At 34.0% G+C, this 22,822-nt stretch overlaps 1 protein-coding gene across 1 annotated transcript; it reads right to left on the bottom strand.

Moving 5' to 3' along the window:
- Positions 1-2,617: 2,617 nt before the first annotated feature.
- On the bottom strand, positions 2,618-4,814 carry LOC142230880 (uncharacterized). Its single transcript, XM_075301501.1, has 3 exons — positions 4,256-4,814; positions 3,867-3,950; positions 2,618-3,630 (listed from the first exon to the last, which is right to left on the bottom strand). The coding sequence occupies exons 1-3, from the start codon at positions 4,812-4,814 to the stop codon at positions 2,618-2,620; spliced, it is 1,656 nt and encodes a 551-aa protein (XP_075157616.1).
- Between the last annotated feature and the right edge of the window lie 18,008 nt (positions 4,815-22,822).

A 22,822-nucleotide genomic window follows, 5' to 3' on the forward strand; every position in this document is an offset into this window, starting at 1 on the left:
AAAGGGCTATTTTAGTTTAAATGCGATGGTGGTAAGTACTTTATGACATTTATCTGACAGTGTAAAAAATCAAATATATGTTTATAGGTTTGCAACTATAATTTAGAAATACTGGCGATTGATGCCACTCATCCTGGAGCATGCCATGACGCGTTTATTTGGAAATATAGCGACGCGAGAAATTACTTGTCAAGAATTCAAAATTGTTTTGGCAGATTCTGCCTATACTTTGGAACCATTTGTCTTGACGCCCTATAGAGCAGCACAGTATGGTACAATGCAACACATCTTTAATAAAAAACATGCAGATGAAGAGTAGATTTAGATGCTTGCAGTCTACTCTTCATTATGACCGAAAGTTCGTATGCAGTATAATAAACGTGTGTTGTGCTTTTCACAATATTTGTCGAAGGCTTAAAACGATTCCGCAGGACCTCTTTGATGACGAAACAGTGCCTATTGCTCAGCCTTATGTTGAAAATGAAGAAGAAAGTTCCACAGAAGAGGAAAGTTTAATAGCTTCTACTATAAGAAATCGCATTGCCCAAAGTTTGGTTTAAATGTAAGAATGCAGTATTATGTATTACGAAAATTTGATTCCATTTATTAATAATATAAAGATTCAATTTTTTTCAAAAATATTGAATTCATATTATTTAAATTTACATAGAGATCAAATTTTTTTAACTTAAAGAAAGTAGAATTTTACAAATTGTTTTAAGATCTTTTTTCATAAGGAATTCAAAACTAGACTCCATACAAACAAAAATAAATAATAAAATAAAAAAACAAAAACTTAACATCAGTTCATTGCAGCTTTCATGGCAACTCTTTCCAAACTCAAATTCAGGTTCACAAATCATTTCATTTCATTTGACTAAAAATCTTTTTGGGAATATTTTTTGTTTATATATTCAACATATAACTTTCTTGAGATCAATTTCATTAATCATTTATACGATTAATTTCCAAAATCTGTTTTGTAGTATATTTTTTATGAATCTAAAAATGTAATTTTGCTCACGTAAAACCGAATGAACTTCGCCGAGAGTATCGACAACTCTTTCCATCATTTCAGGACAGGACAACATTTTTGGAATGAAAAAATATTCATAACTTGTGTATACATTTAATCATAGCATACTACGAGCAAATTGAAATTTAAATATATAAATAACAAAGTGTTATTGAACAAGTAATATTTCCAATACCCCTTCTCAATAACACAATGTGAAATTAAGTTTCTAAACCTCCAAGCTCTCGAAGTCTTTAGTTTTATGTTTCCTAAAGGTTTAGTTAACATATCAGCGACCATGTTTCCAGTAGGGCAATACTGATATTTAACATCACCAGAATTTTTAACATCTTTAATATAAAAATATTTTACGTCTATGTGTTTGCTACGAGGGTTAATTCTCTCTGACTCCAACATCTTCAGGCAGCTTTGATTGTCTTCGTATATCATTGGTTTCTCCTTTAGTTCCATTGAAAAATCTCTCAATAATTGATGCATCCAAATGCATTCTTGAGTTGCTTCTGCAAGTGAAACTAATTCCGCTTCGGTCGATGAAAGCGTAACAATATTCTGCTTTCGGCTTGCATAACTGAGCGTGGCTTCTCCTAGCTTGAATAAGTAACCGCTTGTTGACTTCCGGTCCCTTGTATCTCCTGCCCAGTCAGCGTCCGCGTAACCAATTAAATTTATATATATTTAGTTCCGACACAAATATCCGACAGAGATATCCGGTCTTGTATTTCCGGCCAAATACAATAGAGACCCTATAGCCATTCGATACTTGTTTTCATTTCCGAATTCTATTAATTCATATGAATCTTTGAAGTACCCGGTATCCATTGGAATAGCGGACGTCTTTGCGTCTTCAATCTCATATTGTTTTAGCATATCCAGCTTGAGACATGTAAAATCGACCATTGGCTTCTTTGCGAATATCTATTCCAAGGTAGAATTTTATCTCTCCCAAATTGGAAAGTTCAACATTTTCCTATAAGTAAATTATTACTTCTTTCACAGTCTTTTTAGAATTGGCAGCTACGATAATATCGTCAACATAGACAAGCAAATATATATGTGAACCATCAGTTTCTTTCACATACAAACAATTATCATTTCGCATTTCCCCTTCTGAATCCGAATTTTTCAAGAACTTGATGAATTCGCTGATTCCAACATCTTGCGGATTGTTTCAGCCCATATATACTTCTATTTAATTTACATACAAGCTTTTCTTTTCCTTTTTGTTCAAATCCCTTAGGTTGCTTTATGAAAACTTCTTTATCAATATACCCGTTTAGAAAAGCTGTTTTTACGTCAACGTGATGGACTGCAAAATTCTTGTACGATGCCACTGCCAGAAGTGTTCTTAGAGTGGTATGCTTGACAACAGGTGCAAATATGTGGTCATAATCCTCGCCGAATTTTTGAGAAAAACCCCTTGCCACAAGTCTTGCCTTATGCCTTTCGCTACCATCTGCCAAAGTTTTGAGTTTATAAATCCATTTGGTACTTATAGCTTTCTTTTCTTTTGGTAGCTCAACCAAATCCCAAGTATTGTTATTATACATGGACTGCATTTCGTCTATCATTGCGGAAATCCACTTATCTTTCTGAGAATGCAGTATCGCCTGTTCGTATGTTTGAGGTTCTATCTGTGATGTTGTCATGTTTTCCTTTGTTGGATCTGGACGAAACTCTTACTTGAGTGCCTAAAACTTCCTCATCTGATGTGGATGAATCACTTGCTGTTTCATATACTTGTTCATCTCCAGATAACACACAACTTGTTACGACATTGCTTGATGAATCAACCTCATTTGTACGATCTGTTGAAATTTCTTCAGACTTAACAACATATTGAGTATCCACGGTACCATTATCTAAAGAGATTTCTTCGATGGACATGTTGTTCGATTTAGAATTCTCTATAAATGCTACGTCTCTACTTATGGTGATAGTGTTATCTTCAGTATTTAGCAAACGATGTCCTTTCGTCTCCTCACTATAACCAACAAAAATATACTTCTTAGAAACGGCATCCAATTTTCTGCGATTTTTCTTTGTTATATGTGCATAAGCAATGGACCCGAATACCTTAATATGTTTCATATTTGGCTTCTTACAGTACCATTCTTCATATGGTGTAACTTCAGTAGTACTTGAAGGCAGACGATTTTGAAGGTAATTAGCAGTATTAACTGCTTCAGCCCAATATTTCAAGTCCATGTTTGCATCGAATCTTGCCATCTCCATCAAGCTTCTGTTCTTTCTTTCAGACACTCCATTTTGCTCCGGGGTGTATGGAGCAGTAAGTTGGTGCATTATACCCTTACTTTTGAGGAACTTCTGCATTTCGTTGCCGCAAAATTCACCACCTCTATCTGTTCTAAATACTTTCATGTGCTTACCAAATAAAGTTTCTGTTTTGGCAACAAAATCTTTAACTTTATCAAGGTCATCACTTTTGTTTCTCAAAAAATACACTGTGCAATATCGACTTTTGTCGTCAATTAGCGTTAAAAAGTAACGATTGCCATTGGGAGTGCAGTTTTGCATTGGGCCGCACAGATCACTGCGTACCAAATCCAGTGTATTGATGCCCGATTGAATGACACCTTTGGAAACGGTTTTCTAGTCATTTTCCCTTTCAAGCATACCTCACACATTCTGTCACATTTGCAAGAATCCAATTTAACTCCGTTTATTATGTTTTTATTAATGCCCGACTTCACAGCTTCTATGTCACGGTGACCGAGTCGACGATGCCAAGTGTGGATACACGAACATACAACATGTTTTTCATCAACTACAAAAAGGTTATCACGAAACGTTGCACTGGCATATAACTCACCTCGTAAAGTTATCTTGCACGTATCTCCCTCAAATGTTACAGCGAAACCTTCTTTTGTCAATTTCGGAACTGATAACAAGCTTCCTTCAAGTGTTGGCATAAATAGCACATTCTTAACCATTATTTCCTTTTGCAAACCAAATAATTTTCCTTCACCAACACCTTCAGATTTTATCGGAGTACCATCAGCATCAGTTTTGTGAAAAATTGTTTATTGCATGTCATATGACAAGTTGCCGCTGAATCGATGAACCAACAATTTTTATTTCTATTTGTGGTGGCAGAAAAACAAACATCTTTATCATTACTTGACACATATTTTACATTTTCTTTCTGCTTTGCTTGATATTGTCGTTTTGGGCAGTTTCTTTTGAAATGACCATGCTTACCACAAGAATAGCACTTCGGATTAAACTTTTGCTTTTCGTTTCTAGTCTTTAAGACTATTTCTTTTTCTATTTGATTACCCATTCTTCGTTTTGCTTCTTGCATTAATTTTTCTTTTACCATTTCTAGCGTTAAATCATTTTCTGGGCGGACTTCTAATGCTTTTACAATCACATTATAATCTACCGGCAAACTTCCAAGCAGAAATGATACGACTTTGTGTTCTGGGAACTCCTCTCCAAGATCCTCTAGTTTCGCTACAAGTTCTAAGAATTCCGTGATATGGTTCTCCATCGACTGACTTTCGTTCATTCGTTTCGACGAATGTTGACGGAGGAGACTTACCTGGTTACTTAGATTAGACTTCTCATGCTGCGTTTTCAAAGCATCCCAGTATCCTTTAGCAGTTGACAGCTTCCTTATGTGGATTTTCTGTGAATCTTCGATTGATAAGCCGATAACCGCTCGAGCTTTACCATCTTTTCTTTTCCAAGTTGCGTCTGGAGTCTGGGGCACTGCATCTACTATATGATTCCATAGTTCTCTTTCCAAAAGAACCATCTCCACGTTGAACTTCCATAAATGGTAATTTGTGGCATTCAGCTTCGGGAAAGATAATTTCAAATCCATTATTTTGCTATAATTGTATTGTATTCCTTTTCGTTAATTAATTAATTTCCTTATTGACTTGCCCAAGATAAAACCACGAAGAGAGAATTCAATGTTTCAATATAAAAGCTTTATTTAAGCAGGACAAAATTTTTGAAATGAAAAAATATCCATAACTTGTGTATACATTTAATCATAGCATACTACGAGCAAATTGAAATTTAAATATATAAATAACAAAGTGTTATTGAACAAGTAATATTTCCAATAGAAGGCTGAGATCGACGACTACGCTTGGGCTTGTATTCTGGACTTTCGATGGCAGCATTTTCGTCACTTTCAAAGGCAGTTGTTTTTTACCGTCTTCTGCGAATCGAGAGACGTCTCGCAATCAATATTTTCAAACACACTATAGGATTTGGTGCCTTCTACACCATCAATCATTTTATATAAACCACACAATTGGAAAGTTTACTTTCCAATCGGACCACACCTATTCAAATGAATGTCTTAATCGTATATGTTTTCCACAATTATTATCTTTATATATTATATTATTATATATTATCTTTACTGGTGGTCCAGCACTATTTAACGATGCTGTTAATCTAGCCCATTTCGCATCAGCGTGTACGCGGTCTCCTTTCACAAAGCCTTTAGCGATGTTCGGATTTTCATCCATAAACTGGAGAAATATGACCTCCTACTGTAAGTTTTTGTGTTATCGGCTAAAATAAACAAACATTTTAATAAAAAATGCAAAATTAGTCTTATAAAAATACTTACGTCGAATCTGCTGCCATTTTTGTTGTTTCTGAAATTCTCATAGTTGTCTATTGTTTACAAATTAGTTTAGAGGGTTACCAATCTTTTCCTTCTTTACGCCAATTACGCGAGTAGTCTCTCTCAAAAATTACGCAGTGTTTGAAAATGATTAGTTTTACGAAAAGTAGGTTTTGAATGTGGGTTTTATTGTTAAAAATAGAATCTGAACTGTATTTTCCACTATATCACTTTTTGTATTAAACATATTGTGTCGTTTTGACATAGAAAAAAGCACAACAATTATGAATTTGCAACCTCAAGTACAATCGATTTGAATTCGGCAGAATTTTGCGAATTCGACCAGAACACGCCAAAAAAGCCAATTCGGAAAAATTTTGTGTATATGAAAACCAGAACAGGCCTGATAGAAAATTTTGTCAGAATTTTATTTGTATAGAAAATTTTAGTTCTATAGAAACTTTATGAAGTACCTCTTAGTTGGAGAGAAATAGTTTGTAAAATCTACCAAAACGTCAAGAATTCTACCAATCCACTATGGGCGGAAATCGCAAAACAGCGGCAAAAAGTCAAATTTTCAAAATGAAAAATTATTGGATGTCCCAATTGAAATTATCGTAGAACACCTTGGAAAGTACAAATCGAAAGTTAATTTAAAACTTGGCAACCCTGTTCAGGAGAAAAAGGTTGCCAATGTTTACCAAAATTTATGCAAGTTGCGTGCAATCAAGGAGAGCAAAAATTGAAAAATTTCGTGCTTAATTTTTTTCGCAATACAAGTGAATAAAGAAAACTTTTAAATGTAGATTCTGAGAGAAGGTTTAGTAGTTCAAAATGTTGTAAACACTTAAAAAAATATTTTTGGTTTTGAACTTGAATTTGTGGATTCAAAAGTGCTGTTTATATGTGAAAATTTTAGTACATACGTATATTCGTGAAGAATAGAACTAGAAATGTTAACGATTGTTAATGAAAATTGTTGCTTATAATTGTTCGTGAGAAAGTATACTTTTACGTACTGTAAGGTTTGTCTGCCCAAACTTGCCCATACTAAAATAAATGTAAGGGTTTTATAGTCAAATTTTGGAAAATCGGGCGACACATATATATGGAAGCTATATCTAAATCTGAACCAAATTTGATGAAATTTTGCACACTTTAAGGGTACTATAAAATATTACTTTATGTTAAATTTGAAGACAATCGGGTAGTAAATAAGCGCAGTATGGTCTCATTTGTCGAAATCGGACGATACATGTATATGGGGACTATGATCCAATTTTTTCCAAATTCCTCAGTGTTTGTTCTTTGACCAAGAAAACACGTTGTACCAAATTTTATCAAAATCGGTTAATAATTGCGAACGGAATCCTGCGAACAACAAACACAGACGGATGGAAATAGAATTAGATACCGGAGAAAATAAATTTTGATGGTTAATATTTGTTTAATCTTAATTAATAAAATTAATTTAATATAAAATGACAACTGGTTTATACTATTCACATCAAGTTCTGGGGATAAGGCGCTTATAAGCAAGTATAAATTAAACTCCATCTAAGAGTATATTCTATAGTACTCCAAGTGGACTTATAACTTCGACCCCTCTATAGTAACGCACCTGGAATTTGTTGGTAACATTTGATTTTGATAAGATATATCGATATACCATGTTTGGCGATACTAGATTGATTGTAAATAATTTTTGCCGCAAAATTTTTAATTTCCGCCCATAGTGCAATCTACCAAACAGTAAAAAATCTGTCATTTGTGGCAGAATTCTATCAACTGTGGCAACCGAGTCCATAATTGTGTAGAGCGTCCATAAAAAGCGACCCCCATATTTCAATTCTGGCTCTCTACTTACCGCGCAAAAGTTCATATCGGTTCGTAATTATTTGTAGACTTCCCTATATAAATCGGACAAGAACTGAATTATATACGTATTTAATCGGCCTTTTTTGTTTAATATATACCCCTATGGACTAACTTACAATTAAGAAGACGGTGTTAAGAAGTTTAAAGATACTTTGCCATCGGCAAGTGTTACCGCAACCCAAGTAATTCGATTGTGGATGACAGTCTTTAGTAGAAGTTTCTACGCAATCCATGGTGGAGGGTACATAAGATTCAACCTGGCCGAACTTACGGCCGTATATACTTGTTTTTTTTTTTTTTTCTTTTTTTGCGGTTATTCTTAGATTTGCTCTAGAATGGGCTTCCAAGGTCTCTGAATATGCAAATAAAAGACATTGTTTCATATTGACATCCGACGTTTCTTTGGTGATTTCCAAGCCCTTCTGGATTGAGTTTTTATTGCAATATTTAGTCTTTGGTTATATTTTGTGATAATTTTTAAATTGTAAAAGTCAACGCTTTCTTATTATTGCTTTCTTTGTACTTCGAATTCAACTGCCATTTTTTGTACTGTATTATTCTGTACGCATTTAGTTGTAAGATAGATGTAGTGTTTGCTTTTTTCCGGACTTTTTCCATTCCCGGGAATGGAAACTAAACAAGATTTCAACTGTTATTTGCCTTATAAATAAGGGATTTCCACTTTTAATAGTTTTCGATGTGTATGAGGTATACATTTGAAATTAAACTATCTTAATAAAGGTTGGAAATTTCATATTTCATAAAAACATCATTGCAATAATTATGCAATTTTGAAATTATACAATTGCAAACGTGGGTTACATAAGGTAAAATGTCCCCTTGGTTTTAGAGCTTTACTCAGTCTACACGTCTATCGGAATGTCGGTTTACAAAAATATGGCAATCATAAATTAGGAAGTGCAATCTTCTTTCTAACAATTGGGAGCTTGTTAGATTCTGGGCTAGAACCCACGACTATGTATGTCCCACAAGGCAACTACACCCATAGAAAAAATCATGAACGGCGTCATTTCAAAACGATCCGTTCATGAAAGTGTATCAACACATATATGTGTTGTCACACTGAGAACAGACGGGGTCAATCTGACAACGTAAAAATGACGCCATGCATTGTCAAAACTAGGGCTGTGGAGTCGAGCCTATTTTGCTCGACTCCGACTCCAGCATTTTTCATCAGCTCGACTCCGACTCCGGGTAATATAACTAAATCTCATTTTAATACCACTAATTTGTAGTTCTATTGTGGGGGTACCGTAAGTGGATCGATATAAAGTATCGTATTTATTTATGTGTGCAAAAAAAGTTCTTAATTTCACATTAGATGCCAATTGAACTCTATATTTCAAATTTAGGGCAACGTTTAACAAATAAAATAATGATATAAATACCCATCATAATATGAGAAGATACCATCAGTATGTGTATTTGTGGACCAAAATTATTGATACTATCTCAAATCCGTTAAATTTGTTGCGAGCTATATATATGCATGAATCGATTTAGACAAAATTGTACATCTATAAAATCTGTGTACTTAAAATTTAAATCTAACGTTATGGGACGTTACACAATTTTAACAAACAATAAAAATGCAAGGAAAGTCTAAAATCGGGTGGGCCGATTACAATATAATTATAATTGTTTAGACAATTTCCCAAAAATGCATTTATGATTCATTCATTGAAAAATTTGAAAATTTGAGTCATTTCTACAAGTTTTTGATTTAGCAGTGAGCATACAATTTTGGAAAAATTTGTGTCTAGTAAATAAAATTTTGCAAAATTTTATATAGAAATAAAATTTTGCAAAATGTTCTATAGAAATAAAATTTTGGCAAAATTTTCTATAGAAATCAAGTTTTGACCAAATATATAGAAATGAAATTTTGAGTAAAATTTTTATAGAAATAAAATTTGGCAAAATTTTTTATAGAAAAAAAAATTTTGAAAAAATTGTCAATAGAAATACAATTTAAACAAAATTTTGCAAAATTTTCTATATAGAAATAAAATTTTGCAAAATATTCTGTAGATGGGAGCCACCGTGGTGTAATGGTTAGCACGCCCGCCTTGCATACACAAGGTTGTGGTTTCGATTCCTGCTTCGACCGAACACCAAAAAGTTTTTCAGCGGTGGATTATCCCACCTCAGTAATGCTGGTGAAATTTCTGAGGGTTTCAAAGCTTCTATAAGTGGTTTCACTGCAATGTGGAACGCCGTTCGGACTCGGCTATAAAAAGGAGGTCCCTTGTCATTGAGCTTAACATGGAATCGGGCAGCACTCAGTGATAAGAGAGAAGTTCACCAATGTGGTATTGCAATGGACTGAATAGTCTAAGTGAGCCTGATACATCGGGCTGCCACCTAACCTTCTATAGAAACAAAATTTTGACTAAATTTTCTATAGAAATAAAAATTTGACTAATTTTATATAGAAAAAAATATTTCTATAGTAATAAAAATTTTTGAATACATTTTTTATAGCAGTGAGCATCAGTAAGAAAAAAAAAAGAAAGAAAAGAAAAGAAAGAGAAAATTTGCTATAGAAATAAAATTTGACAATTTTTTCTTATAGAAATACAATTTTGAAAAAATTCTCAAAATACAATTTTAGAAAAATGTTTGTGTAGTAAATAAAATTCTGCAAAATATTCTACAGAAACAGAATTTTGACTAAATTTTCTATAGAAATAAAATTTTGAAAAAATTTTCTATAGAAATAAAATTTTGACCAAATTTTGTAATAAAAAATCTATTACTATAAAATGTTGGCAAAATTTTCTATAGAAATTAAATTTTGACCAAATTTTCTAATAAAAAAATCTATTACTATAAAATTTTGGCAAAATTTTCTATAGAAATAAAATTTTGACTTAAATTTTTGTAGAAATAAAATTATTAATAGAAATAAAATTTTGAAAAAATGTTTGTGTAACAAAAAAAATTTGCAAAATTTTCTATAGAAATAAAATTTTGCAAAATATTCTATACAAACAAAATTTTGACTCAATTTTCTATAGAAATAAAATTTTGACTAAATTTTCTATAAAAAAAAATAAAATTTTGAAAAAATTTTCTATAGAAATAAAATTTTGACCAAATTTTGTAATAAAAAATCTATTACTATAAAATGTTGGCAAAATTTTCTATAGAAATTAAATTTTGACCAAATTTTCTAAAAAAAAAATCTATTACTATAAAATTTTGGCAAAATTTTCTATAGAAATAAAATTTTGACTTAAATTTTTATGGAAGTAAAATTTTGACTTAAATTTTTATAGAAATAAAATTATCAATAGAAATAAAATTATCAATAGAAATAAAATTTTGAAAAAAATGTTTGTGTAACAAAAAAAAATTTCGATTGTTCGAAATATTTCAAATAAATTGATATGGGCATTGAAATGAATCGATCCAGCCCATCTGCTAGTCTAACATTCTAGGAAACATAAAAAGATAGCCGTAAATGGAAGTTGATTTTCATTTACAATCATGCTGTACATTGATCGAATGAATAACGCAATGGAAACTAATTTGCGTGAAAACTTGCTTAGTTACAAAAATGTGAAGTGTTTTAAAAAGTTTGGTTTAGCCGGAGTCGGATTCGAGCAAAATTTTTATGACTCCGACTCCAGCAAAATCTTCAGACTGTGACTCCGGCTCCACAGCCCTGGTCAAAACAACAACCGGAGTTCTTGATCTGGAAATGTAATGGTTACATTTCATTTCATTACATTTAAAATATAAAAAAAAAGATTTCCGGAACTCAATTTTTATACCCTCCATCATAGGATGGGGGTATATTAACTTTGTCATTCCGTTTGTAACACATCGAAATATTGCTCTAAGACCCCATAAAGTATATATATTCTGGGTCGTGGTGAAATTCTGAGTCGATCTAAGCATGTCCGTCCGTCCGTCCGTCTGTTGAAATCACGCTAACTTCCGAACGAAACAAGCTATCGACTTGAAACTTGGCACAAGTAGTTGTTATCGATGTAGGTCGGATGGTATTGAAAATGGGACATATCGGTTCACTTTTACGTATAGCCCCCATATGAAGGGACCCTCAGATTTGGCTTGTGGAGCCTCTAACAGAAGCATATTTCATCCGATCCGGCTGAAATTTGGTACATGGTGTTGGTATATGGTCTCTAACAATCATGCAAAAACTGGTCCACATCGGTCCATAATTATATATAGCCCCCATATAAACCGATCCCCAGATTTGGCTTGCGGAGCCTCAAAGAGAAGAAAATTTCATCCGATCCGGCTGAAATTTGGTACATGATGTTGGTATATGGTCTCTAACAACCATGCCAAAATTGGTCCATATCGGTCCTTAATTATATATAGCCCCCATATAAACCGATCCCCAGATTTGGCTTGTGGAGCCTCTAAGAGAAGCATATTTCATCCGATCCGGCTGAAATTTGGTACATGGTGTCGGTATATGGTCTCTAACAATCATGCAAAAATTGGTCCACATCGGTCCATAATTATATATAGCCCCCATATAAACCGATCCCCAGATTTGGCTTGCGGAGCCTAAAAGGGAGGTAAATTTCATCCGATCCGGCTGAAATTTGGTACATGATGTTGGTATATGGTCTCTAACAACCATGCAAAAATTGGTCCACATCGGTCCATAATTATATATAGACCCCATATAAACCGATCTCCAGATTTGGCTTGCGAAGCCTCAAAAAGAAGCAAATTTCATCCGATCCGCCTGAAATTTAGTACATGATATTGGTATATGGTCTCTAACAACCATGCAAAAATTGGTTCACATCGGTTCATAATTATATATAGCCCCCATATAAACCGATCCCCAGATTTGGCTTGCGAAGTCTCCAAGAGAAGCAAATTTCATCCAATCCGGTTGTAATTTGGAACATGGTGTTAGTATATGATCTTTAACAACCGTGCCAGAATTGGTCCTTATCGGTCCATAATTATATATAGCCCCCATATAAAACGTTCTCCAGATTTGACCTCCGGAGCCTCTTGGAGGAGCAAAATTCATCCGATCCGATTCAAATTAGGAACGTGGTGTTAGTATATGGTCGCTAACAACCATACCAAAATGGTTGCCACTAGAGCCAAAAATAATCTACCAAAATTTTATTTGTATAGAAAATTTTGTCAAAAATTTTATTTCTATAGAAAATTTTGTCAAAATTTTATTTCTAGAGAAAATTTTGTTAACATTTTATTCGGTTCATCATAAAATTTTCATCATTGTCAAAATTTTATTTCTATAGAAAATTTTGTTCAAATTTTATTCGGTTCATAATCATGGTTGCCACTCGAGCCAAAAATAATCTACCAAGATTTTATTTCTATAGAATATTTTGTCAAAAGTTTATTTCTATAGAAAATTTTGTTAAAATTTTAGTTCTGTAGAAATGTTTGTCAACATTTTCTTTCCATAGAAAATTTTGTCAAAATTTTTATTTCTATAGAAAATTTTGTTAGAATTTTATTTCTGTAGAATATTTTGTCAAAATTTTATGTCTACTTTGTCAAACTGAATTATATACGTATTGGATCGATCTTTTTTGATTTAATATATACCACGTATGAACTTACATACAATTTAGAAGATGGTGTTAGGAGGTTTTAAGATACCTTGCCATCGGCAAGCGTTACCGCAACTTAAGTAATTCGATTGTGGATGGCAGTGTATAGAAGAAGTTTCTACTCAATCCATGATGGAGGGTACATAAGCTTCGGCCTGGCCGAACTTACGGCCGTATATACTCGTTTTCTATTAGTGTACTACTACTTGGTCATTCACATTACATTTCCAAAATTCACTTTAACTAGATTTCAACTGTCATTTGCCGTATAAAACCCTCTACACAGAAAGAAATGTATTAAAATAAAAATCAATTATTGGCGTAAAACAAGTATATACGGCCGTAAGTTCGGCCAGGCCGAAGCTTATGTACCCTCCATCATGGATTGAGTAGAAACTTCTTCTATACACTGCCATCCACAATCGAATTACTTAAGTTGCGGTAACGCTTGCCGATGGCAAGGTATCTTAAAACCTCCTACACCATCTTCTAAATTGTATGTAAGTTCATACGTGGTATATATTAAATCAAAAAAGATCGATCCAATACGTATATAATTCAGTTTGACAAAGTAGACATAAAATTTTGACAAAATTTTCTACAGAAATAAAATTTTAACAAAATTTTCTATAGAAATAAAAATTTTGACAAAATTTTCTATGGAAAGAAAATGTTGACAAACATTTCTACAGAACTAAAATTTTAACAAAATTTTCTATAGAAATAAACTTTTGACAAAATATTCTATAGAAATAAAATCTTGGTAGATTATTTTTGGCTCGAGTGGCAACCATGATTATGAACCGAATAAAATTTGAACAAAATTTTCTATAGAAATAAAATTTTGACAATGATGAAAATTTTATGATGAACCGAATAAAATGTTAACAAAATTTTCTCTAGAAATAAAATTTTGACAAAATTTTCTATAGAAATAAAATTTTTGACAAAATTTTCTATACAAATAAAATTTTGGTAGATTATTTTTGGCTCTAGTGGCAACCATTTTGGTATGGTTGTTAGCGACCATATACTAACACCACGTTCCTAATTTGAATCGGATCGGATGAATTTTGCTCCTCCAAGAGGCTCCGGAGGTCAAATCCGGAGAACGTTTCATATGGGGGCTATATATAATTATGGACCGATATGGACCAATTCTGGCACGGTTGTTAAAGATCATATACTAACACCATGTTCCAAATTACAACCGGATTGGATGAAATTTGCTTCTCTTGGAGACTTCGCAAGCCAAATCTGGGGATCGGTTTATATGGGGGCTATATATAATTATGAACCGATGTGGACCAATTTTTGCATGGTTGTTAGAGACCATATACCAATATCATGTACTAAATTTCAGGCGGATCGGATGAAATTTGCTTCTTTTTGAGGCTTCGCAAGCCAAATCTGGAGATCGGTTTATATGGGGTCTATATATAATTATGGACCGATGTGGACCAATTTTTGCATGGTTGTTAGAGACCATATACCAACATCATGTACCAAATTTCAGCCGGATCGGATGAAATTTACCTCCCTTTTAGGCTCCGCAAGCCAAATCTGGGGATCGGTTTATATGGGGGCTATATATAATTATGGACCGATGTGGACCAATTTTTGCATGATTGTTAGAGACCATATACCGACACCATGTACCAAATTTCAGCTGGATCGGATGAAATATGCTTCTCTTAGAGGCTCCACAAGCCAAATCTGGGGATCGGTTTATATGGGGGCTATATATAATTAAGGACCGATATGGACCAATTTTTGCATGGTTGTTAGAGACCATATACCAACATCATGTACCAAATTTCAGCCGGATCGGATGAAATTTTCTTCTCTTTGAGGCTCCGCAAGCCAAATCTGGGGATCGGTTTATATGGGGGCTATATATAATTTTGGACCGATATGGACCAATTTTTGCATGATTGTTAGAAACCATATACCAACACCATGTACCAAATTTCAGCCGGATCGGATGAAATATGCTTCTGTTAGAGGCTCCACAAGCCAAATCTGAGGGTCCCTTTATATGGGGGCTATACGTAAAAGTGAACCGATATGTCCCATTTTCAATACCATCCGACCTACATCGATAACAACTACTTGTGCCAAGTTTCAAGTCGATAGCTTGTTTCGTTCGGAAGTTAGCGTGATTTCAACAGACGGACGGACGGACGGACGGACGGACGGACGGACATGCTTAAATCGACTCAGAATTTCACCACGACCCAGAATATATATACTTTATGGTTATGTTACCAACGGAATGACAAAGTTAATATACCCCCATCCTATGATGGAGGGTATAAAAATAGATCAAATACGATATTTATTAAACCAATTACGAAAATAATTGTTTGAATAATTGAATTGTCATCCCAGTGGAAATAATCCGTAAATAAAACATTGTACCGCGATTCGAAATATTCCAATATTTATAAATCTCAAAAACTTGATGGATAAATTTTTATTTGTCGTTTATGTAAATGCGAGTTTTTGACCAAGCTCACCATGAGAAGGAATATCACCACCTCTTAAACCAAAATGTTATTTTTGGACGGTGAACATGTTAAATGTTTTTCTTAACCATGTTGTTTTCTTGACATTATATATTTATGCTTGGCGAGAAAATAGTTTTGCTGCAAAAATGTTCCATGTTCCATTATTCCATTTGCTCGATGAGGTAATCATATTCCTTATCTGCGTGAGCTATGTTTTTTGAAAACTACACTGAAATAGTTCTTTTGGTAAAAAATGAAAATTGTCATTGTGAGAATGAAGTTCACGGACATTACCGAGACGAAATCTTTAGTCACGCACGCTATTTGTGGAAGGAACTCGCTCTCAACAACATTTACGAAATACTCATGAACGTTCATTCAAAATGAAAAATGCACGATTCACGACAATTTTTATACTCACGAAAATTCTCGTGAGTTACGAAAATTAGTCGTGAATCTCGAATGTTCAAGAAATTTTAATTCACAGTTCATAAAAATATCCAAAAGAATTATTTCGATGTATGCAATTCCACACATCATGGACTGGTCCTTTCGAAATCTCGCGAAACACCTTTAGGATAGCTTTACAATTACACTATTTCTGTTTTTGTTTTGTTTTAACAAAGGATGCCTTTTAAGCGGGTCTATAAATGTAGATGCTTGCAACATAAACCAATTGATATAAGGCGACTATTTGATTTGGAGGAAAGTGTATTTGCTTCGAAAACGGTTCAGTTCTCCGCCCGAACAGAAGGTAAAATTATATAATTAAATATACTATGAAATCGATTGTATGTTTCTAAATTGTTTGTATTACAGCAAGTATAGACGACTAAACAAATAGGAAGTCCAATTCCAATACAACACTCAAAAAATAGTGTATAATAAACCTCAATATCACGCAGATTTAACAAAACTAAATAAACATTCAACCAAATTTATTGCAGAATATATAATTATATTTTTCACTTGTTAAACAAAATTTCGTAGTTGAAGAAAAAAATTGGAGTTCAAAATTGCAAAAATGTCTTTAGTGCCATACGAAGATTGGAACATTATTGGTAATATTAATCATCGTTTATTACAAATATTGTGTACTTTTCTGTCAACCAAGCCCTTATGCAAAACAAGTTCTTTACATATGTAACAATTACATTTCCCGTATGCTTGGTAGATTATATAGATTTTTATAAAAATTATGTAAACTTAAAAAAAATATTTTATAATAAAAGACATAAACTCATTTTTCAGTGTGTAAATATTTTATTTTTGAGGGTGTAGTTATACAATTTGAATTTAATCTTAATACCATAATCCCAATTACGATAGTAATTGATATAGGTTACAAAACTTAATAAATATTGTACTCAATTCAATTAGCACCGTAATTGAAAATATGATACTTTTCAATTACTAATGTATTTGGATTGAGTACTATCTCATTTGGATGTTTTGACAAATTCCAATTACCTTTGTACCCAGCACAAATATTCCATCATTTAAAAATAATTTGACGACGACCTTGCAATTTGGGTAATTGAATTTATGATTTTTGTAATAAGCTGAAAATCAAATACAAAAATAATTGAAATTAAAATTTTTGTATTTGATTCAAATATTCATTTTTTTCTGTGTATTATTGAAATGAAAATTTCCCGGGAATTTCTGCACTTCATTGCCGGGAAAGCGGGAGCGAAAAAATAGCTCATTCCCGGGATCCCGTCCCCGGGGAAAAAACCTTAGGTAGATGGCAACTTGAGGTAATTTCATGTTACTCGCTCGAATTAGGAACTGAACTATCAAGTCAAGCAGCTTGCCATGGTCTCTTTTTGCCTCCAACCATCGAGAATTCAACAACCCATACTCTCAGAATACCTCAATAAAATGTAAGTTAGGAATACACAAGAAAATAAGTGAGCGTTATTATTTATCCCAATTTGACGAACATAAGTTCTTTGCTGGACCACTGGTCTTATCCCAATTAACCCTTCTGTGCGCGATGTGGTCCCGGTGGACCTCTTTGATTTTTATGCATACATAACTTTATTTTTTATATGATTTGCAGCGTGATTGTAAATGACTTCTTGTATTAAAGTGTTTTAATTTGAAAACTTTAAATTTTTATGTGATTGAATCATTAAATCGGTTTTTATAGGTGTTTGAAAAAGTTTAGTGCCCTTCTGTGTGATGAGGTCCAATGGGACCTACCACTAGTTACATTAGTGGTTTTAGCACTGTTTAAAAAGTAGCGTAAAGAAATTACCATTTTTGTGTTTGGAACAATTAATAACACTAACATCCTTTCAGAAAATACCATTATTTGCAATCATTTTTGAAGTTGTTTCTGTACATAATTTTATGTCTTAAGTGGATATATCCACTATAGTGAAATACAAGCGCAAAAAAAGTTATTTGGACTTCATAGAAATCGTGATCGATCTAAGCTTTTATATTTCTATAAAAGTTTCAGACCCATCAAAAAACAAAAAGAATAAACTATAAAGAAAGTTTAAGATTACTGGAAATGCTATTGATTTTGCGAAATATTGTATTGCCCGAACTGATTATAACTTGGAGAATAAAATATCTTATAAATTGCACATATCAAATGTAAAAAGTGAACTGAAACGAAACACTAAAAGTTTTTATGGATTTATTAACTCCAAACGCAGTGTTAGAACTTTTCCTAAGTCACTTAAATTTGGAGCTGTTGTCGCAGATGATGATGCTGGAATTACTAATTTATTTGCAGACTTTTTTGAATCAACTTATTCAACTAAGCCCTATGATGAATGTAATTCATATCCTTACCCAATACCTCAATCTTGTCTTATCAATAACAGATTGGCTGATAAGTCCCCGGTCTGACACATAGATGGCGTCGCTAGTATTAAATACATATTATTTTTATATAGTACCAACCTTCAAATGATTCGTGTCAAAATGATTCGTGTCTATAAGTCAATTAGTTTGTGAGATAGAGCGTCTTTTGTAAAGCAACTTTTGTTATTGTGAAAAAAATGGAAAAAAAGTTTTGATAAAATACTGTTTTCTGAAGGGAAAAATACGGTGGAAGCAAAAACTTGGCTTGATAATGAGTTTCCGGACTCTGCCCCAGGGAAATCAGCAATAATTGATTGGTATGCAAAATTCAAGCGTGGTGAAATGAGCACGGAGGACGGTGAACGCAGTGGACGCCCAAAAGAGGTGGTTACCGACGAAAACATCAAAACAATCCACAAAATGATTTTGAATGACCGTAAAATGAAGTTGATCTCGATAGCAGAGGCCTTAAAGATATCAAAAGAACGCGTTGGTCATATAATTCATCAATATTTGGATATGCGGAAGCTCTGTGCAAAATGAGTGCCGCGCGAGCTCATATTTGACCAAACACAACAACGTGTTGATGATGGTTAGGTTAGGTTAAAGTGGCAGCCCGATTACGATTCAGGCTCACTTAGACTATTCAGTCCATTGTGATACCACATTAACTAAAAGTACCTATTACATATGGGCACTTCTAGTTTTAACCGTTGAACCTTCTCGATTATTTTCCTCTGTTGAACCAACCAGATTGTTCCAAAAACATTAGCAGACTGCTTAAGTTAACGTTTTCCAGGTCCGCCAGTAATCTGAAGCTATATGCCCCTAAAATTTGCTTACGCCTTACACAAAATGCAGGACACTCACACAAGAGGTGTTTTATTGATTCCTTTTCCTCCGCATCATGACAGCTCATACAATAGTCATTATACTTCGCACCAATAGTTTTTGCAAAATCGCCTATCAGGCAGCGACCCGTTATAGCAGATATCAGGAGTGATATCTGGCGTCTCGAGAACACTAGCATATCTAGTGTGCGGTTTAAGTTTAAATGGGGCCATATTTGCTTGGTGTCGTTACAACCCTTACAATTCTCCCATCGAACATTTGCCATCATGACAGCCTTCTCACGCAGTAAGAGCTTGCAGGTAGCCAGAGGCATACCAACAGATTCTAGTTCCCCTGGAATATGTAAGGTAGTTCCTAGCCTTGCTAGCTCATCTGCTTCGCAGTTCCCCGGTATGTTCCTATGGCCAGGCACCCATATCAGGTGAATATTGTGCTGCTCAGCCATCTCATTGAGAGATTTGCGGCAGTCGATGGCCGTTTTCGAGTTGAGGAACACAGAGTCCAAGGATTTTATTGCAGGTTGACTGTCTGAGTATATATTAATGCCAATATTGCTTGGAGCATTACTTCTCAGCCAATTCACCACTTCTCTTATTGCTAATATTTCAGCCTGAAAAACACTACAGTGATCAGGTAATATTTTCGCTTTCCAAAGTTCCAGATCTTTAGAATATACTCCGAAACCCACTTGGCCATCCAATTTGGAGCCATCAGTGTAGAAATCTATATATCTTTTATTCCCCGGGGTCCGTGTACACCACGCCTCACTGTTGGGAATTAGAGTCTCAAACTTTTTGTCGAAAAGTGGACTCGCCAAAGTGTAATCCACTACGTTAGGCACATCTGGCATTATTTTGAGGACCGAACTGTGACCGTAACTTTTTTCCGACCACAGCGATAGCTCGCGCAACCGCACAGCCGTTGTTGCAGCTGACTGTTTGGCCGAAATGTCTAAAGGCAATAGATGCAGTATGACATTGATGATTCTGAGCGGTGTTTGCAGCTGTTAACTCGTAATACACCCGATTTTTCCGTCGATATGTGACAATGGATGAAACGTGGTTCCATCACTACACTCCTGAGTCCAATCGACAGTCGGCTGAGTGGACAACGACCGGTGAACCGTCTCCGAAGCGTGGAAAGACTCAAAAGTCCGCTGGCAAAGTAAAGGCTTCTGTTTTTTGGGATGCGCATGTAATAATTTTTATCGATTATCTTGAGAAGGGAAAAACCATCAACAGTGACTATTACATGGTGTTATTGGAGCGTTTGAAGGTTGAAATCTCAGCAAATTGGCCCCATATGAAGAAGAAAAAAGTGTTGTTCCACCAAGACAACGCAACGTGCCACAAGTCATTGAGAACGATGGCAAAAATTCATGAATTGGTCTTCGAATTGCTTTCCCACCCACCGTATTCTCCAGATCTGGCCCCAGCGACTTTTTCTTGTTCTCAGACCTCAAAAGGATGCTCGCAGGGAAAAAATTTGGCTGCAATGAAGAGGTGATCGCCGAAACTGAGGCCTATTTTGAAGCAAAACCGAAGGAGTACTACCAAAATGGTATAAAAAAATTGGAAGGTCGTTATAATCGTTGTATCGCTCTTGAAGGGAACTATGTTGAATAATAAAAACGAATTTTGACAAAACAAAATGTGTTTTTCTTTGTTAGTCAGGGGACTTATCAGCCAACCTGTTATCAATACTGTTTTTGAAAATATCAATACTGTTTTTGAAAATTTGCGAAGCCTTAAAAACGACAATATTCCAGGTCAAGATGGTATTCCTGCTTGTATCTTGAAACAATGTGCTGATTATCTTTCTCTTCCTTTATGCGAATTATTCAACAAATCGCTTAGTTCAGGAATATTTCCGCCATTATGGAAACAATCCTTTATTACACCGTTATTTAAATCTGGTAGAAAGATGGATACTTGTAATTATAGAGGTATAGCTAAACTGAATGCTATTCCGAAACTTTTTGAGAAGATTGTGACTGAAATTCTATGTTTTCAAGTATCACCAATTTTATTTAACTGTCAACATGGCTTTAGAAAATCTAGATCAACTGTGACTAACCTAATGGAGTTTACTTCATTCATAAATGATGGATTCAAGGAACGTAAACAAACTGATGTTGTTTATACTGACTTTACTAAAGGATTTGATAAGGTGAATCATAAGCTTTTACTACGGAAATTGGAGTTTATGGGTTTCAGTGATATGTTTTTAAAATGGCTCCGCTCTTACTTGACTGGTAGAACACAGTAAGTTAAATTTCGTGATACGCTTTCTAGAGACATTGTTGTATATTCAGGAGTACCACATTGGACCGATTTTTTTCAACCTGTTTATAAATGATTTACCAGAATCAATATTTCGGTGCAACGTTTTAATATACGCAGATGATGTTGAAATTTTTCATTCTCGTAACGATCATACTGGTCAAACTATTTTACAAGAATATCTAGACAGATTATTTCAGTGGTGCGAAATGTAAACATATGTCATTTTTTAGAATAAAACTTGCACTCATGCTATGTCTTGAACGATCGTGGACTTGAATCTGTCAATTCTATACCAGACCTTGGAGTCACATTGGACCCACGATTGGACGACATATCTCATTAACCATTAACAAAGCATATGGAACTCTTGGCTTCATCAAAAGGTGGAGCAAGGAGTTCTCTGATCCGGTTGTAACAAAACTGTTATATATTTCGTTTGTGCACTGTATACTTGAATATGCATCTGTAATTTGGGATCCTGTTTATGCGATACACTCCAATTCAATAGAATCGGTTCAGAAACAACTTCGTTTGTTCTGTCTTCGCAGATAATGGTGGAATTCTAGTAACCTTCCTAGTTACGAATACAGGCTGAATATAATCAAACTCCCAACTTTAAAGAGTCGCCGTACAATTCTAAATATTAGTTTCTTGTCTAATGTTATTCACGGACGAACGGATTGTGATATTTTGAATCGGATCCTTGTGAATGTTCCTCTGAGGCCGTCACGGAACTACCAGCTGCTCAAAATCCCTTGTTCTAGGTCAAATTATGAGAATAATAACCCAATACTTCGTCTGTTCTCCCAATTCAATAAGTATTTCATACCACACTTATTTGTAAATATGTATTTATAGAATTAGTCTGTAAGGATTATTTAATCTATAGACTTAATAAAAAAATTGAATCAACCACTATAGCAATAATACTGCGAACAAAACGAACGCCACCAAAAAAATCCTTCAAAAATCCAGTTTGTTCAGAACATTCAAGTACCAAAACAATATATTGTTGCTCGGTACCTATAGGTATACTTATAGGTACCACGCCTGCGACAAATATCAGGGCCTCTAGCATACTTATCAAAAATTTAAACATTATCTGTGTTCAATTAAAAATGAAAGAAATACTTACCGCGTTAAAATATAATTTTACGACATTTAAAACATACATTTTATATTTTAAGTAAAATTAAACTTAATACCCAGTTTTTCAACCTAAT

The sequence above is a fragment of the Haematobia irritans genome, chromosome 3 (genome assembly GCF_050003625.1).
Source record: "Haematobia irritans isolate KBUSLIRL chromosome 3, ASM5000362v1, whole genome shotgun sequence".
In the NCBI taxonomy this organism is placed as follows: domain Eukaryota; kingdom Metazoa; phylum Arthropoda; class Insecta; order Diptera; family Muscidae; genus Haematobia; species Haematobia irritans.

Excerpts from the sequence above, each read along its gene's own strand:
- LOC142230880 (XM_075301501.1), bottom strand. The coding sequence starts at position 4,814 with ATGGTTCTTTTGGAAAGAGAACTATGGAATCATATAGTAGATGCAGTG. Across the intron at positions 3,951-4,255 it reads TCCGAAGTGCTATTCTTGTG|GAAGCTTGTTATCAGTTCCG; the intron begins GTAAGCATGGTC and ends CAACACTTGAAG. Across the intron at positions 3,631-3,866 it reads GTGCAAGATAACTTTACGAG|GTGTCATTCAATCGGGCATC; the intron begins GTGAGTTATATG and ends CCGTTTCCAAAG.